This window comes from Phascolarctos cinereus, unplaced genomic scaffold (genome assembly GCF_003287225.1).
Source record: "Phascolarctos cinereus isolate Bilbo 61053 unplaced genomic scaffold, phaCin_HiC Scaffold_4;HRSCAF=312, whole genome shotgun sequence".
In the NCBI taxonomy this organism is placed as follows: Eukaryota; Metazoa; Chordata; class Mammalia; order Diprotodontia; family Phascolarctidae; genus Phascolarctos; species Phascolarctos cinereus.
The window spans coordinates 391,981,866-392,001,407 of record NW_027555847.1 but is presented as its reverse complement, the minus strand read 5'-3'; the positions used below and the strand labels follow the sequence as shown (position 1 = coordinate 392,001,407).

The 19,542-nt window shown below is 35.3% G+C and overlaps 1 protein-coding gene and 1 long non-coding RNA gene across 4 annotated transcripts in view; one reads left to right on the top strand and one right to left on the bottom strand.

Annotated features, from left to right (window-relative positions):
• The first annotated feature begins 3,614 nt into the window (after window positions 1-3,614).
• Window positions 3,615-16,166, top strand: LOC110207935 (uncharacterized). The gene is made up of 3 exons (XR_002324358.2): window positions 3,615-3,692; window positions 10,615-10,728; window positions 16,092-16,166. It is a non-coding gene; the product is annotated as an uncharacterized LOC110207935 (long non-coding RNA).
• SLC39A6 (solute carrier family 39 member 6) overlaps window positions 10,895-19,542 on the bottom strand; it is a 51,871-nt gene continuing 43,223 nt past the window's right edge. For all 3 annotated transcript variants that reach the window (XM_020985696.1, XM_078153289.1, XM_020985695.2), the window contains 2 exons: window positions 16,543-16,733; window positions 10,895-12,352 (listed from right to left, as the gene is read on the bottom strand). In XM_020985696.1, coding sequence (XP_020841355.1) covers window positions 12,200-12,352; window positions 16,543-16,733 — 344 coding nt within the window. In that variant the 3' untranslated portion in view covers window positions 10,895-12,199. The remainder of the gene's footprint in view (window positions 12,353-16,542; window positions 16,734-19,542) is intronic.

The window sequence follows — 19,542 nt, the reverse complement described above, 5'->3', positions numbered from 1 at the left end:
CAATAAACACTTTTTAAGTGCCTACTAAGTGCCAGGCACTGGGCTAAGTGCTGGGGATACAAAAAGGGGCAAATAACAGTATCAGCCTTCCAGGTGCTCACAGTCTAATGGGGGAGACAACAAACAAATATATACAAACAAGCTATATACAAAATAAATTGGAAATGATTAACAGGTGAGAGGCACTAGAATTAAGAAGGGTTGGGAAAGGCTTTCTACGGGCCTTGAAGGAAGCCAGGGAAGCCAGTAGGCAGAAATGAGGAAGAACATTCCAGACATGGGGAACAGCCAGAGAAAATGACCAGAGCTGAGAGATGAAGTATTTTGCTCAGGAATAGCTAGGAGGCCAGTGTCACTGGATCAAAGAGAATATGTTGGGGAACAAAGCATAAGAAGACTGCAAAGGTAGGGTGGTAGCTATGTCAGAGGAGAGAAGGGGGAATATTCAGGAGACATTAGAAAAGGTGAAATTGACAGGCTTTGGCAACAGATTGAAAATGGGGGGTAAGAAATAGTGAGAAGTCCAGGATGACACCTAGGTTGTGAACCCGAGGGACTGAGAGGATGGTGTGGCCCTTGACAGTAATAAGGAAGTTTGGTATTAGGGGAAAGTTCAGTTTTGGACTGTTAGCAGTATTTTACTGAGACAGTCTCTAACCTGGGTATGAGGAAACAGCAGGCCAGAGACAAAGTGCCAATAATCAAGAAGTGGTTTAATTAATTAGTTTTATTGTGAGGAACAGATTTGCAAATAGGGAATTCTCCTGGACAGAATTCCACCTTGTTGTAGTGAAAACAGAGATCATATGCATAAATCACATGTAGGAAGGGAGCAAGGAAGGTGGATTACAAACCATTGTTTGTGAGGGCCTGAGTGGTTTCCCAGGACAAGCCCATAAGTCTACAAAACAGATGTTATGGAGTTCTGTGGGAATGGTACTGTTTCAGGTCCCGGGGGTCATTACTTGGTAGGTCACAATATCAGAGTTCTGTGATGGGAACAGGTTCTACAGTCTTTGATCAGCTTCACTTAAGGTACACAGGCACACAGACACAAGAAGGCAATGATTATGAAAGCATTGTCAACGGTTTGATTGATCATTTCAAGTTGCGTTATAAGCTTCTGACTTGCAAGTCAGAAGAAGCAATTCTGAAAATCTAAATTATTACTATATTCATTACATATATATCAATTAATATGAAAACCATAATTCCCTTCATAGGACATATTGCATTTAAGATGTTTACTGGACTTCCAGTTTAATATGTCTAAAGGGCAGTTGGAGATGTGAGATGGGAGGTCAGCAGACAGGCTGGTGTAGAATAGGTATATTTGGGAATCACCAGCATCTGAATTATCTGAAAGCCATCTCTCCATGGGTAACATGGCATAATGCAAGGAGTTCTGTCTGGACTTGGAAAACAACTGAATAACAACAGCTTTGTGACCTTCAGCAAAGAACAATAGCTAACATTTATATCGGGCCTACTGTGTACCAAGCACTGTGCTAAACATTTTAAAATATTACCTTATTTGATCCTCACAACAACTCTGGGAAGTAGTTGCCTTTATTAATCCCATTTTAAAATGAGAAAACTGAAGCAAACAGAAGTTAAATGACTTGCACAGGGTCACAAAGCTAGTATCTGAGGCCAGATTTGAACTCAAATCTTCCTGACTCCAGGCCCCATACTGTATCTACTGAGCCACCTAGCTGTCTCTATCTATGAAATAACTGAAATTGCTTCTGTGAAATGATCTATGAAATCCTTTTATAGATCTTGGTCTATGAATCCTCATCCTTTAATCTGGATTAAATGACTACTTAAGGTACCTTCTAGCACTAAGATTCTATATAATAGCTCGTATTATTATTATTGGCTCTGGGGCTATTATCCCCCATCACCATTCAAACTCCAGTATTAGGAAAACTCCCAATCCCTCAGAAATAGCCCTGGAGCTCTGAAGAGACCTAGTAGCCATCAGAAATTCAAGTCTAGAGCTCCAGTGGCTATTAAATCCACTCTGGGCCCTGGGATTATTCTTTTTTTTTTTAAATTTTCTTAATTTATTTTGATTTATCAACAATCACTTCCATATGCTTTTGAGTTGAAAATTTTTCTCCCCCTTCCTCCCCCCCACCCTCCCCAAGATGGCACACAATCTGATATAGGCTTTATATTTACATATCCATGAAACATATTTTCACATTAGGGAAGTTGTAAGTAAAAATTAAAACCAATAGGAGGAACCATCAGAAAGATGAAACAAAACTCAACAGAAGGTAAAAATAAGTGATAGCGATTCAACTTCCATAGTTCTTTCTTTGGATGTGGACAGCATTTTCCATCCTGAGGCCTCTGGAGATGTCTTAGATCCTTGTAATGGGCTCTGGGATTATTCCTGAGGCATTGGGAGTTTTCCTAATACTGAAGCTCATATCCTCCCAAAATGCACTTCTCATCAAGATTAGTTGATATTAATTAGTAAGCCAAATGATAATTAACTTTTAGAAAGGAGTATTTACTGACGGTATAATACAAAACATCTCCCCAAAAGTCTGTGATACTCTATCTGACCATATAGAGCCACATATCTTACATATAGAATCCAAGGAAAAACAGCTCAAGTTTACAGAATACATGTAGCAAAGTCATACTTCTGAGAAATCCTTTTTCTAGGGTTCTCAAGATATTCCCATTAGATAGGGTATAATTTTTCAGTCGGACTATTTGTAGAACCTTGAAATCTTTTCTTTCCTTTTCACATCAAATGGTTGGATCAGTTCAAAACTCCACCAACGATGCATTAATGTTCCAATTTTCTCATATCTTCTCCAACATTTATCATTTTCCTGTTTTGTCAGGTTAGCCAATCTGATATGTGTGATGTGGTACCTCAGAATAGTTTGGTTTGCTCCTTTATAATTTCTTGAAAGATAATGTCTGGGCTCTTTTTTTGATTGTGACTTTCAGGTAGTCCAATAATTTTAAAATTCTCTCTCCTGGATCTATTTTCCAGGTCAGTTATTTTTCCGATGAAATGTTTCACATTGTCTTCTATTTTTTTCCATTCTTTTGGTTTTGTTTTTATTATTTCTTGATTTCTCATAAAGTCATTAGCTTCCATTTGCTCCATTCTAATTTTTAAGGAATTATTTCCTTCAGTGAGTTTTTGGACCTCCAATTCCATTTGGCCAATTCTGCTTTTTAAGGCATTCTCCTCCTCACTGACTTTTTGGACCTCTTTCACCATTTGATCTAATCTGTTTTTAAAGGTGTCATTCTCTTCAGTATTTTTTTGTGTCGCCTTTACCAAGCTGTTGATTGTTTTTCATGATTTTCTTGCATCACTCTCATTTCTCTTCCCAATTTTTCCTCAAACTCTCTTACTTGATTTTCAAAATCCTTTTTGAGCTCTTCCATGGCCTGAGACCAATTCATATTCTTCTTGGAGGCTTTGGATGTAGGAGCTTTGACTTTGTTGTCTTCTTCTGAATGTGTGTTTTGATCTTCCTTGTCACCATAGTAACTTCCAATAGTCAGTTTTTTCTCATTGTTTGCTCATTTCCCTACTTATTAGTTGACTTTTAAGTTTTTGTTAAAGTAGGGCTCTGCTTCTAGGGTGGAGAGTGCACTGTCCCAAGCTTCAGGGGTTTTGCGTAGCGGTTTTCAGATACTTCTAGGGACCTGTAAGTTTTCAGTTCTATCAAGGTGGTATGATGTAAGGAGAGGTGTTTACTAACTCTTCTGGCCTGTACTCTGGTCTGTGAGTGACCACAAGCACTCTTTTCTGCCTTGGAACTGTGAGGAGGGTCTCCCCTTCCTTGTGGCTGTAAGGTCTGCTATGCTAGTGCTGAGCCTCCTCACTCTGGGAACGCAGAACTGCAACCTAGATCTGATTAGGGGTGAAGCAATAGAGTCCTGCCTCAGTGCTAGCAAAAAGGTCCCTGTAATCTCCTTCTGACCAGTTGTTCGACCCTCTTACTGACTGTGGGCTGAGAGCTCTGGAAGCAGTCACTGCCATTTACACCACCGCTACTGATTCGGTGGCTACCAAGGTCTGCTCCTGGCTTACTGGAGACTGGAGTTGTGCTAGCGCAGCTTGCACTAGACTGCACTCCACTCTCCCCCAGGTGCAACCGACCTTTCCTGCTGACCTTCCAAGTTGTCTTTGGCATCTGTAGGCTGAGAGGTCTGGAAACTGCCTCTGTTGCCAGTGATTCAGTCCTCTACAGGCCTGTTCTGGGTTGGGGTCCGGTCTGCACTAGTGTGCTCCTCTGTCACCCTGGTGCAACAGGTCTTTCCTGCTGACCTCCTAAGTTGTCTTGGGCTGGAAATTTGTTTCACTCCATCTTTTTGTGGGTTCTGCAGCTCTCAAATTTGTGTAGTCTTTTTTTTTTTAAAGGTATTTGGAGGGGTTTAGGGGAGAGCTTAGGTGAATCCCTGTCTTTACTCCACCATCTTGGCTCTGCCTCCTTCTTCTACATCTACTGACTTAATCATGTGATTTTTTTTGTTAATTTGTTATTAATATAATTATGTTGATAGTTCTCCATATATTGAACCAGCTCTACATTACTGGTATAAATCCCACTTGGTCATAATGTATAATTTTTGTGACATATTGTAGTTTCCTAGCTAAGTATTTTATTTAGGATTTTTGCATCAATATTCACTAGTGAAATTGCTCTATAATTTTCTTTCTGTTTTTGCTTTTCCTGGTATAGGTATCAGCGCTATATTTTTTTCATAAATGGAGTTTGGTTGGACTCCTTCTTTGCCTATTATTTAAAATAACTTATTTAATGTTGGAATTAGTTGATCTTTAACTGTTTGCTAGAATTCACTTGTAAATCCATTTGGTCCTGATGCTTTTTTTTTTCCTTAGGAAGCTCATTTATGGACTATTAAATTTCTTTTTTTAAGTTAGGTTTATGTAGGTATTCTATTTCCTCTTCTATTAATCTGGGGAATTTATGTTTTTGTAAGTATTCTTCCTTTTCACTTAAATTGTTAAATTTATTCCTAGGAGTTTTCATTTTGGAATCTCTTTCAAGAGGTGATTGGTGAACTGTTTGAATTACTACTTTACCGGTAAAATAACTGGTAAAATTCTGGTTGAGATATCAGGCAGTTTTCCTTGATAATTTCTTGAAAGATGATGTCCCCAGGCTCTTTTCTTTTTTTATTATGGCTTTCAGATAGTCCAATAATTCTTAAATTATCTCTCCTAGACCTGGTTTCCAGATTAGTTGTTTTTCCAATGAGATGTTTCACATTTTCCTCTATTTTTTTTTCATTCTTTTGATTTAGTTTTATCGTTTCTTGATGTCTCATGAAGTCATTAACTTCCACTTGCCCAGTTCTAATTTTTAAGGAATTATTTTCTTCAGTGAACTTTTGTACCTTCTTTTCCATTTGGCCAATTCTACTTTTTAAAGCAGTTTCCTTCATTGAACTTTTGTACATCCTTTTCCATTTTTCATACTTCCTTAATCAAACTGCTGACTCAATTTTCTTGATTTTCTTGCATCACTCATTTCTTTCCCCAATTTTTCCTCTACCTCTCTTATTTTATTTTTTAGGCAATTGGGGTTAAGTGACTTACCCAGGGTCACACAGCTAGTCTCAAGTGTCAAGTGTTTGGTTTGAGGCCAAATTTGAACTCAGGTCCTCCTGACTTCAGGGCTAGTGCTCTATCCACTGCGCCACCTAATTGTTCAATTTATTGGTATATGAATGGGCAAAATAACTCCTAATAATTGCTTTAATTTCATCTTCATTAGTGGTATATTTGCCTTTTTTGTACTAGTGATTTGGTTTTCTCTCTTTTTAAAAATATTAACCAACAGTATATCTATTTTATTAGGTTTTTTTTCCCACAAAATCAGCCAGTTTTATTTATTAATTCAGTGGTTTTCTTACATTCAATTTTGTTAATCTTACATTTAATTTTCAAGATTTCCCATTTAGTGTTTAACTAGGGATTTTAAATTTGTTCTTTTTCTAGTTTTTTTAAATAGCATATCCAATTCATTGATCTGCTCTTTCCCTATTTTATTGATGTAAGCATTTAGAGATATACATTTTCCTGCTTTTGCTGCATCCCGTAAGTTTTGATATGTTGTCTCATTATTATCATTCTCTTCAACACAATTATTTGTTATTTCTATGACTTGTTCTTTAACTTACTCATTCTTTAAGATTGTTAATTAGTCTCCAATTAATTTTAATTTTTTTGTAAATAGCATTTTATTTTTTCCAATTACATGTAAAGATAGTTTTCAACGATCATTTTTTATATTTTAAGTTGCAAATTTTTCTCTCTCCCTCCTTCTCCTCCCCTCCTCCAAGATGGCAAGCAATATGATATAGGTTATACATGTTCAAACATGTTAAACATATTTCCACGTTAGTCATGTTGTGAAAAAAGAAACAAGAGAAAAAACACAAAAAACAACAAAAAAAGTGAAAATAATATGCTTTGATCTGCATTCAGGTTCCATAGTTCTTTCTCTGGACGTAGATAGCATTTTGGAATTGTCTTGGATCATTGTCTTGCTGAGAAAAGCTAAGTCTATCACAGTTGGTCATTGTACAATGTTGCTGTTACTATGTACAATATTTTCCTGGTCCTGCTCACTCCAATCACTATTAGTTCTTGTAAGTCTTTCCAGGTTTTTCTGAAATTCACCTGCTCACCATTTCTTTTGGAACAATTGTATTGCATTACATTCATATACCACAACTTCTTCATCCATTCCTCAATTGATGGGCATCCCCTCAATTTCCAATTCTTTGCCACCACAAAAAAAGCTGCTATAAATATTTTTGTACAAGTAGGTCCTTTTCCCTTTTTTATAATCTCTATGGAATACAGTCCTAGCAGCGGCATTGCTGGATCAAAGGGTATGCACAGTTTGCCCTTTGGGCATAGTTCCAAACTGCTCTCCAAAATGGTAGGACCAGTTCATAACTCCACCAGCAATGCATTCATGTCCCAATTTTCCTACATCTTCCTCAACATCCATCATTCTACCTTTTTGTCATATTAGCCAATCTGATAGGGATGAGGTGGTACCTCAGAGTTGTTTTAATTTGCATTTCTCTGATCAACGGTGATTTAAAGCATTTTTTCATGACTATAGATAGCTTTAATTTCTTCATCTGAAAATTGCCTGTTTATATCCTTTGACCATTTATCAATTGGGGAATAACTTGTATTCTTACAAATTTGACTTGGTTCTCTATATATTTGAGAAATGAGGCCTTTATCAGAAACACTTCCGTAGAAATTGTTCCCTAGCTTTCTGATTTACTTCTAATCCTTGGTTGCATCGGTTTTGTTTATGCCGACCCTTTTTAATTGAATGTAATCAAAATTATCAATTTTGCATTTCATAATGTTCTCTACTTTTGTTTGGTCATAAATTCTTCCTTTTTCCATAGATCTGAGAGGCAAACCATTCCTTGCTCTCCTAATTTGCTTATTAATTTAAAATCTGTGTTCCCATGGTCCTTTATTAAATGTAATTTTTATTGCATTATGATCTGAAATGAATGCATTTAGTATCTCTGCTTTTCTGCATTTAACTATAAAGTTTTTATGACCTAATTTAGTAATTTTTTATAAAGGTGAGAAAAATGTATATTCCTTTCTGTTCCCATTCAATTCTCCCCAAATGTCTATCATATCTAAGATCATATTCTAGCTGAGATTCTATTAATCTCCTTGATTCTTCTTCATTAGATTTGTCTAGTTCTGTGAAGGGAAGGTTGAAATCTTCTCATTATAGCTTTGCTATTTCCACCTATAATTTATTTATCTTTTCCTTTAAAAATCTGAATGCTATAGCATTTGGTGAATATATGCTTAATATTGACATTAGTTCATTATCTATGGTACTTTTAATATAATAGTTTTCCTGATTATCTCTTTTAACTAAATCTCTTTTAGCTTTAACTTGGTCTGAGATCATGATTGCTACCCCTGCCTTTTTTTTTTTACATAAGCTGAGGCATAGTAAATTCTATTCCAGACTTTTATTTTTACTGTGTATCTTTTATTTTTAAATGTATTTCTTATAAATAACATATTGTTAGGCCTAGCTTTTGGTCTATTCTGCTATCAGTTTCCATTTTATGGATGAGTTAATTCCATTCACATTCAAAGTTATAATTACTTGTACATTTCCCTCCATCCTATTTTCCCTTCTCTATTTTTAACCTATCCCTCCTCAGAAGTCTAATTGACTTCTGATTACTGCCTCCCTAATCCGCACACCCTTCTAAAAGTTCCTCCCTTATTTTATCCCATTGCCCTCCTGTTTCTTAATCCATACACCCTTCTAAGAACTTGAATTCCTCCCTCATTTTATTTTTCTGTAAGTTAAAGAAACTTATGTTAAATATATGTTGGGCAGCTAAGTGGTGAACTAGATAGAGTGCTGAGCCTGGAGTCAGGAAGATTTCCTCTCTCTTAGTTCAAATCTGGCCTTAGACACTTAACTAGCTTTGTGATCCTGAGCAAGTCATTTAACCTTATTTACATGTTTCCTCATCTGTCAAATGAGCTGGAGAAAGAAATGGTAAACCCCGCCAGTATTTTTGCCTTCTCCTTTGCTCTTTGGAATATTGTATTAACATTTTCTTCCTAATTGCTTGTAATATTTTCTTCTTGACTTGGGAGCTTTGAAACTTAGCTATAATGCTCCTCTTGAGTTTTCATTTTGGAATTTCTTTCAGGTGGTAACTGGTGGATTTTTAAAAATTCTTTCTATTTTATCTTTTGATGTCTTATGAAATCATTAGCTTCCCCTTATTCAATTTGAATTTAAGGCATTATTTTCTTCAGCAAGTTTTTGGATCTCTTTCCAATTGGTTGATTTTTTTTCATACTTTTATTGCATTACTCTTATTTTCCTGATTTTTCCTCAACCTTTTTTATTTGACTTTTAAAGTCCTTTGTAAGCTCTTCCAAGAACTTTTTTTGGGTTCATGACCATTTTACATTGAAGCTTTACAAAAAACTGTTTTGTCTTTTTCTGAGTTTGACCTCTGATTTCCATCACCAAAATAGCTATCTATGATAGGCTTCTTTCTCTGCTTTTTTATTTTTTTCTAAATGGCTATTTCTCGGCTGTTAGCTTTACATTAGAACCAGGCTCTGCTCCCAAGATGTGGTGTCTAGCTTCAGGTTTTCCTGCTGTTTTTTTTGAGCTGTATCGGGGGCCTTTGACCTCTTGTTTCTTCAGATGTTTTATAATGCAAAGCCAGGTGTGATCCCTGCTCCTCTGGCTCATGTCTTGGTCTATAAGTGACTCCGTGTATTCCTCTCTACCACAGTGAGCCACCACCAGGTCCCCCAGCATTGTTGACACAGAAAAATGCTCTTGCTTCCTCTGGTTTCTCAGGCATTTGCAAGCATCAGCTTGCATCTCTGCCCTGGAATGGAAACCAGGGACTTGGCTTTCCTGCAATGATCATAAGAACAGGGCCCCTGGCCCATAACCACAGCTTAGGACCCTATATGATCAGCACACCTGGGTCCTGGTCCAGCACCCTTGAGGGGTCACCATAATCTTCCTCTAATTAGCTGCCCAATCAGGCCAGACCACCAACCCAAAGGTCAGATCTTTCCTACTATCCTCCCTAGCTGTCTTAGGTTGGATAACTGCTTTACCCTAAGTTTTCAATTATTTCTGCCACTCTAAAATTTATTCTGAAAATTTTAACTTATTTGTGGGGGAATTTGGAAGAGCCAGGTAGTTTGCTGCCTTACTCTGCCATTTTCCTACAATTTCCCCAGTAGTTTTTATTCTTGGATTTACTGAATAATAGATTTCTATGTCCAATTTCTTCTAGGTTTTGTTTATCTTGTCTGCTCCACTGACTTATTTTCCTATTATTAAAGCCACACCAAATAGTTTTGGTAATTCCTATTTACAATAGTTTGAGATAATGCTATGCCTCATATTCCCTTCATTCCTAGTTTATTTCATTATTTCTCTTGAAATTGTAGACCTTATATTCCTCCAAATGAATTTACTATTTTGAAGTGTTCTGTAAAGCAACTCCTTGGCATTTTTATTGGTATAGGACATCTATAAGTGGATTTAGGTAGTATAGTTATTTTTATTACAGGTAGCATGGCTTGGTGAATGGAGAGCTGACTTTGGAGGCAGAAAGAACTAGGTTCAAGTCCTAGCTGTGCGACCATGGGCAAGTCCCATGGGGCACTCTGTACTCCAGGTGATACTAAGATTGTAAGTGCTGAGCAGTTCCTGATCTGCAACGGTAAAAGAGGTTTCCTCACCTGGGTTCCCTATACCAGTGAAACTATAAGTCTGATTTTTAAAAGATTATTTTTGTTATCTTGACATGTTCTAACCATGAACAATGAACTTCCCTCCAAATTATGTCTGTATTTCTGTAAAAAGTATTTATAGTTGCATTTATGTAAATCCTACGTTATGTCTTGGTAGATCGACTCCCAGGTGTTTTGTGTATTGTGTAGTTATCATTTACTTCTAGCTTTTGTTAATGCTTTGGAGAAATGCTGATGATTTTTGTGATTTATTTTGCATTCTACTATTTTACTCAACTTATTAGGAAGACAAGATTAGAGGATCCTGTATCTACAACTGAAAGGAACCTCATGCGGGTTGCTACCCTGACCACATATATGACACTAACCCCTAAGAAGTGGTTTATGTCACACAAAAGGTAAAGAACCCCTGCCCTAAATATAATAGCACAAATTCTTTAAATGGTGAAGGACAAACCCTCTTTAAATCTAGATAAAAAAAATTAATGAAAATTCAGTAGAATAGGTTGAATTTAAAAGGTAATTGAAGTAGCACCTACAGAGTTGCTAATAAAGAAGCCAAAATTGGGCAAAGGACTCTTAGTCTTTAATATGAGTTTGCAGAAAGGCAGCCGGAATACAATGTCTCAGAATCTATGCCTTTACACATTTTCCACTCTCATTTTATGAAAATTATACAAACAACAAGAAAAACATATAAAAGATTTATTTAAAGAACAAACTTCTCATGCCATAGGGTCACAACTAAAGTACCATAAAATAATAAGTAATGTCCAAAATGTTGACCCTGAGGCTTTTCAAGATCATGAAGTGCCTTCTTAATTAGCAAAGAAAGATCAAATTGTGCTCAACAGTTTCCTGGATTTAGTACTTGTAGCTGTGATTACAAGTAATTGTACTCTAACCCTTTGAAAATTAGCAATGTAGGTACAGGCATGTAGGGCAAGTCACAAATAATAAGAACATCTCATTTCCTAACTATTCTGGAGAAGTAAGAGTTTCCTCTCTAAGTTTCATATCCCATCACACCATGGTTTAGGACTTGAGATTTTCCAGTCAACCATTACACCAGTTGATGTTATGATGATCTCATTCAAGCTATTCATATTTTTTGTTGTTACAAAAAGAGGGCTAAGTATACACCTGAGTAGAGTACGAATATTAAAACAGCAATGCCCAGAATGTTTTTTTTCCTGCAGTGTATCCATTAAACTTTCACTCAACTTCAAAGCCTTCACATTCTTTTCTTTCCTCACCTGCTAAATAGCTAGTGACTTTTTTGTAATTATAATAGTACTTCCAGGCAACCATTCTTGCTTCATAGGTCCTTTTCTTTCTCAAACTAAAACTCTTTACATCTTCTCATTTTGATTTCAAGTATATAGATCTTCCATTGCCCACAGATAGCATATCTTAGGATACTGAAGATTCCACTACCCCTGATTACAGAAGAACGTCAGATTTAAAATCTGGTATGAGCAAAATTATGTTAGAAAGTAATTTCTGAAGGAATCAGAGAAAAAAGTTTTGTTTTTTCAAACTGAACTATATATAGAACGTGCCATGCCATACCACATCACTTGTCCATACAGCAAAGCTGTAAATACTGGTGAACCTTAACATCATAGGTATACTTCCAGAACAGAATAACTTAAACATCACTAAACGTACCTTTTGTTACTTCAGTAGCTAATTTTACAGTCATAACCAACAGCAATATTTAATATAAAATTTCAAGTACTACTAAATATAAACTCAATGAAGCACATAAAAAACCAAAAACAACAAAACCCAGCTCCCCTATGACCTATATCTGAAATAGAGCAACAAATAAGTAGAAAAGATTTATTCTAACATTAATGACCCAATTTAAAAATTTATACTGAATACAATTTTATGTTCAAACACAGAAATAAGTAACATAATACCAAAACCCAGTAGTATCCCAGCATTCTGTAACAGAAAATATCCCCAGCGGCTACACCCATGGTCACTAGCATCATTGTGAAGCATCTCAGGAACCTAAAAAAAGAAAAGAAAAAAATCATTACATTGCTAAAATTTCCAGCCCAACAGATATCAATTTTGAACAATCTGCCATAGAGTATACTAATTTAAATAGTAACAACACCACAAAATTATTTCAGAAGTGATTTTTACTTTTATTTATTTATTGGCTAGGCAATGGGGTTAAGTGACTTGCCCAGGGTCACACAGCTAGTGAGTGTTATGTGTCTGAGGCCAAATTTGAACTCAGGGCCTCCTGTATCCAGGGTCCATGCTCTATCCACTGTGCCACCTAGCTGCCCCCATAAGTGATTTTTATAAAAGCTTTAAGCAAAGCTATATGTCCTATAAAACTGTAGCATTTCATTTAAACAATTCATTGCACAGATTTGGAATTATCAAGAATCAAACCATTCTCTCCCTAAATAACATATAGTAAAAAGCCTGATTAAAAAAATTCTATAACATAGGCATTAGTCTGATTCTCTAATACTTAAAGTATAAATTAAATTTAGTGTATTTCCTGGCTCTAAAACTACTAGTTTTAATGTGGGAAGTGTTAACACCTTCCCTGGCTTCAGCTTACTCATCTGTTAAAATAAACATATTGAACATATTATTTCTAAGGTTTCCTGCAATTTTAATAGAATTATGAAAAATATTATTTGTATGTAGTGAGGTCATGAAAATTTTCTTGTTTGGCTTATAGAAATAATACTACATAAAATAAGATTGATGCTTAAAATGAAAAGTTAGTAAGTATAAATAGAAAGGAAAGACTTGATTCTACAGTTTTAAGGTCAATGTTAGAGCATTATTACTCAATTCTGGGTGACATCTCACAAAAGACATTGAGAAGCTGGAAAGAGTCCAGAGATGGGTGACTTGAATGGTGTGTACACAACTAGGGATGTTTAGCCAAGAGAAGACATTACTTGGGTTAGAGGAGAAGACACATGACATCATCTTCAAATGCTGTCTTTTAGGAGATCAGACTTGTTTTATGTGGCCCCAGGGGACAGAACTGGTAACTATGTGAAAAATTTCAAAGGAAATCTATATTGATTTAATATAAGGAAGAGCAAAACAGGAGGCAGTGTACTATATTGACCAGAATGCTTAAAAATAATTATTGTGATAACAATTTAACAACAATAATATTTACACTGAACTTAGTATAAGTGCTTTACAATTATTATCTCATTTGTTCCACTAGAGTCAGAAAGACCCAGGTTCTAATGCTTGATCTAAGTAGTTGCATGACTATGGGCAGTTATTTTCACTTCTCCAAAAAAGAGAGAGCTGGATTAAATTAATTTGAAAGTCCTTTCTTTTCTAACTCTAAAATTCTAAAACCCTAACCTGACTCCTTACAGGGTTATTCTGAGTGCATCAAATGAAAATGCACATAATGTACTCTGTAAAGCACTATCTAAATATCAACAAATACACTGTTTTATTAGCTATCTAGTCAAAAAAGGCAGAGGCTGCTTTATGTTTGAAGGAGTACAGGGTAACTCACTAATACTCTAGAGGGGATTAATAACTTGGGTGAGGGTTGGACCAGATGACCTGGTGTTATAGCTAAATGGTTGGACTTGGAAAGTCGGTAAGACCCTGGTACAAAATCTGATGCCTTAGATGCTTAGCAGCTGTGGGACAGAGGTCATGTTACTTGACATCTCTAGGCCTCAATGGCCTCTACTGTAAAACAAGAGGGTGGAACGTGATGACCCCTAAAGTTCTTCCACCTCCAAATCTATGATCCTATGATCCTTCAAACTTTAGGATTTCAAGAACAATCTAAGGGATCAAAAGATAAGAAATGCAGGGATTCAGTGAAAGAGTTGGTTCACAGATTTTAAAAAAGGTTTATCCTGTTTAAAATCAGGATGCTTGAGAAGTTACAAGTGCTGATGTAATGGCAGCTCAAGAAAGTAGCAAGTTTTTCCATAAGCATGACCTGTAAAATTTCTTATTACTTTGGGCAATTTTATAATCTGTATGAAAGAATTGGGTTATCAAAAGATCAGAATGAAAGGGTGGGCTGAAGTTAGTACAATTAAATAAGAAAAAAGGTAAAATCTTGGACTTGGGTTTAAAAAAATCAACTGCCCAAGCATAGGATCTATTAGAGACACGGCTAGAATGATTCATGTAAAAGACTTAGATTCTAGTAGACTACAAATTCAATATGAATCTGTAGTGTTAGGCAGGAGCCAAAAAATAAAAATGCTAACGTGGACTCAGCTGCACTAAAACAAGTACAGTAATAAAGTGGGGAAAGAACATCAGCCACTGAACCTTGCCCTAGTCAAATCACACCCAGAAGCACTGTGAACAATTTAGGTGCCATATTTTCAGAGGACCATTAAATGAGAATATGTTTAGATAAAGCTGACAACAGGAAACAAAGAAACAAATGAAGTTTAACCTCAGTGTGGAAAATTTAGGGGAACAGGAGAGAATCCTTCAAATATCTAAAGGACTATCATCTGTAAGAGATTAGTATTATTCTATTGAGACCTTGAGAGTCAAATGGGGTAGAAATAATATGAAGTAGATTTTAGCTCAACATAAGGGAAACCTTTTCTACCAATTAGAGTTGTCCAAAAGAGGAATAGACTGCCTTATCTTTAAGCAAAAGCTGGATGACTCCTTGTTGTAACATCATAAGGAGAATTATGCTTTGGGTAGAGACTGGACTAGATATTTGCTGAGGTTACTTCTGAGTCTAATAAGAAATAGAATCAGTTTCTCAAAAAAACCCCAAAAAACAAAAAAACCAAAACCCAACAACATGGCTCTAAGTTTCCTCAAGGATATTTTTGAAAAATCCCTTTTAGTTGACTATATTAAAAAAGGCAGAAATTAAGATCACAGCTCTTCACAGCTTAGTACAATACTGTAGTGCTGTGTCAGTAATCCCTTGCCTTCTCAGATCTCAAATTCTGTTGTGCTGGTTTAGTCGTTTTTCAGTTGTGTCTGACTCTTCATCACCCCATTTGGTATTTTCTTGGCAAAGATGCTGAAGTGGTTTGCTATTTCCTTCTCCAGCTCATTTTCCAGATGAGGAAACTGAGGCAAACAGGGTTAAATAACTTGCCCAGGGTCACACAGCTATTAAGTGTATGAGGCCTGATTTCAGCTCAGGTCCTCCTGACTCCAATCCAGGCACTCTAGCCACTGTGCCACCAAACTGTCCAAGATTTCAAATAGGATAATATAATGTTAATATGCTTAGTTATTCTATTGTGTCAATTTCTTTGTATACATCTTTAAAAAAAAGTTTTACACTGTGGGAATTGTCAAGGTGTTTGTAAGACCCCAGAAACAAAATTATTCTTTTCTGTATCAAAGGGATGGTATTTGTAACCTTTAGAAAAATACTCTTCCTTTGAAGATCAAGATTAAGGATACTTTTTGCATGCCATTGTTTCCTACATTGCCACTGCCTAGGGTACTGACATTTTCAGCCTAATCAGAAACTTCTTTCCTCCCTTTTCTCTTTCCTTTTAGTTAAGACTAAGTAAGATTTGGGAAATGGAAGCTTCACCCTGAATTTATATATTCCCAGAAATTATTGCATGGGTTTTGTTCTTTCTTTGTTCATTTGTTAATTACCAATGCTCTTTAAGTATTCTGAAGCAAAGAGAGCTTGTTACCAATATAGCCAAGTTTTCTATTTGCTACTACTTCAAGTACTGATTTAATCGTCCTATGTTTTCTCCAAATAATTACAAATAACTAATAGGTGACTGACTGTCTTGATATTCTACTCAGCTTAAACTAGCTGTGTGGGTTGCCAAGGCCTGAAAAAGAAGATGGGATTGTTAACACTGTCACACGTGTTAGAAAGGAGATGACTGGCACCAGACACCAACAGTCTGCAGAAAAGCAGATGCTCCATGTGTTTCTCAGGACAAACCTCACAAGTTTTATCACTGCTACATTCTGTATAAAATCTTTTTCAAAACTAATCTCTTGCTGATTATTTTTAGTATTTGGTTATTATGCTCAGAGAATGTGATTTATTTTATTTATTTTTTACTAATTTATTTTGATTTATCAATAATCACTTCCATATGCTTTTGAGTTAAAAATTTTTCTTCCCCTTCCTCCCCACCACCCTCCCCAAGATGGCACACAATCCGATATAGGCTATACATATACACAGAATATGATTTAATTACATAAAAACTTACCATATCGACCAAAGCGACATACATGAACAAGCCAGCAGTAAGTGCAAATATCCACATGGAAACATTTTCAGCATAATGACCAATAAAAATTCCTGTTGCCATTCCAAGATAAGCCAGCATGGCTGACAGGGCATTATAAAGAACAGCTTGTTTAACAGTCATGCCAGCTTTTAACAGAACTGCAAAATCACCTATGTGAGAGAGAAACAAAAAAAGCCATTATAGGTTTCCATCATTATTAACAAAAACAATGAAGCTAAGTGTATGAAGATGTGTGCACAAAAAGGCAGTCTTAGATTTAAACGAAAAATAAACTACTAAGTTTACTACATTCTAACAAAACTAAGTTATTCAGACAAAAATAAATTAAACAAAATTACAGCTTTTATGAAAGGACAAGATTTTTATAATTTTAGGATTAAAAAAATTCTTTAATTTAAAAAGCAAAATTTTTCATTACATTAAGATTCATCAAATGATTATTTTTTTTCAGCTGTGTAATTTATTAAAAAAAGAACACTGAAGTGATTGTGTTCATTCATTGATGAATATTTCCCTGGGTCTGTCTGCCATCCTCCTAGCAAATCAATCAAGTCAAGGATATTTATTTAATCCTCTTACATTTGCAAAGCATTGAGAAACATTCACATTTAAGTCTCAAAATAGCCCTTGAAGGCAGATATGCCAACTAATATTATTCACATTTTACAGAGAAATTGAGACACAAAGAAATTAACTAACTTGCTGATGGTTATCCAGGTATTTAAGCCTCAGAGGCAAGACTGGAACCTCCCATCAAATATTTATCTAGCACTTACAAAAATGCTTCAAACTATGGAAAATACAACATACTTTAAACAACAGACATGAACAGGAGAAAGAATCTGATGGAGTCAAGATGTGTTTGGGGCAGAAATGGGAAATTAGGTTCAACAGGTAAAGTGAGAGTGATGAGGAAGCCTTTAAAAATCAAGCAAAGGTGTCTGAATGGGCAATATATACAGAGCCCATTTATTACATTTTGAACATAAAAGTGACATAGAAAAAGCAGTATTTGGAGATTAGGGAAAAGAGAATAGTCAGAGAGGCTCTCTAGGAGGCTGCTACAATAATATAAGGGAAGGTCCAGCAATGTCAGGAACAAAGTATTTCAAAGAAAGCAGTTGCATCATGTAGTGTTTTCCAATAAAAAAGGGAAAGGAAGAAAGATATTAAGTTTCTAACCTTAATAAAAGTGGCATATAGCACTTCTAGACCTTAAACTAAATTATAAAGCAAAAGTCATAGAAAGAATTCTGGCAGAAATTAAGTTTAAACAAACGTCTTACACCTTACACCACAGTAAACTCAGAATGCATTTGTGACATGAATATTAAAGATCATAACATAAAGATTATATACCTTATACAATAATGACTGGGGGTGAATTTTTTAAAATAAATTTTTATTATTATCTTTTATTTTTAACATTACTTGTATTTTCCCCTCCTGTATCACTCTCTTCACTTCCTAGAGAACTACCGCATAGAATAACTTTTTTAAAAAGTAAAAGAAATCAGTAAAATAAATGAACACACACACAAAAAAATCTGCAAATACATACACTGTTTCACACCTGCAGACTTCCCACCTCTGCCAGGGATTGGGATGAGCTGTCTTCTCTTTTTTTTTCAGGGTCTTGTTTGTTCTTTGTAATTTTGCAAAATTCTTTTGGTTTTGTTTTATGGTAATTCTATTTACACTGCTATATTTCTTGCATACAATCTTTTCTTGGCTCTACTTAAATTTTCATCAGTTCATGTTGGCTATTTAATTTTTTCCATATTATTAATTTTTTACAGCACACTAATATTTGATTACATTAATGTACCACAATTTATGGGCATCTACTTTGCTTCCAATTCTTTGCTACCACAAAGAGTGTTACTAATTAATATTTTGGTGTATATAGGGCCTTTCTTTTTATCAATGACCTCCCTGGGCTATACGTCTAGCAGTAAACCTCTGGACTGCTTAACGGTTTTCCCAGTTCTTAACCAATAGGGAGTTTTTTCCTAAGTAATTTATGTTTTCAGGTTTACTGAACACTGGATTATTCGGTTTTATTATTTCTGATTCTCCGTTCTGTAGTCCATTCTATTGATTGATGACTGTTGCTTTATAATATGGTGTGAAGTCTGAAAGTACTATTTCAAGGGGATGAAAACTTAACCAAACAAGGAACTAAATGTGATTTACAAAAGATAAAATAGATTGTTTTGACTGCATGAAAACTGAAAAACTTTTGCATAAACAAAATTAATGCAAATGGAATAAAAAGGAAAGTGGTTGCCTGTGTATTAAAAAAACAAAAAACTTTGTATCAAATATCACCAATTAGAGCCTGATATCCATGATACATATTTCCTTCATCTAGGATATAGGTATAGTTACACTGTCTATATAAGACCAAATAGGTAGGTGGTCAAAGTATATGAAAAAACAGTTCTCAAAAGAATTAAAAATTCTTAATCATAGGAAAGAATATTTCAAATCACTAATAGTAAGAGAAATGCAAAACAAAATAACACTGAAGTTTCCTCTCATACCCAGTAAACTGGCAGAGATGACAAAAGATAATAGTCAATTTGGGAAAGACAAGATCACTGATACATTGTGGGTGGGGAGTATGATTAGATATAACTATTATAGAAAGCTATCTGGAATTATTCAAAGAAAGTGACTTTCCTTTGACTAGAGATTCCACCAGTTATACACATACCTTAAGGAAGTTAATTACAGAAAGGTCCTATTTTACATCAAAATATTTATAGCAACACTTTCTGTCGCAGCAAAGAATTGAAATCAAAGTGGCTGCTTTATTGATTAGGAGATGTATAAACAAACTATGATACATGAATATGATAAAATATTACTGTGCTGTAAGAAATGGTAAATATGATAAAATACAAATGCTTATATTGAGTGATACAAAACGAAGCAAGCAGAAAAATCAAGAAA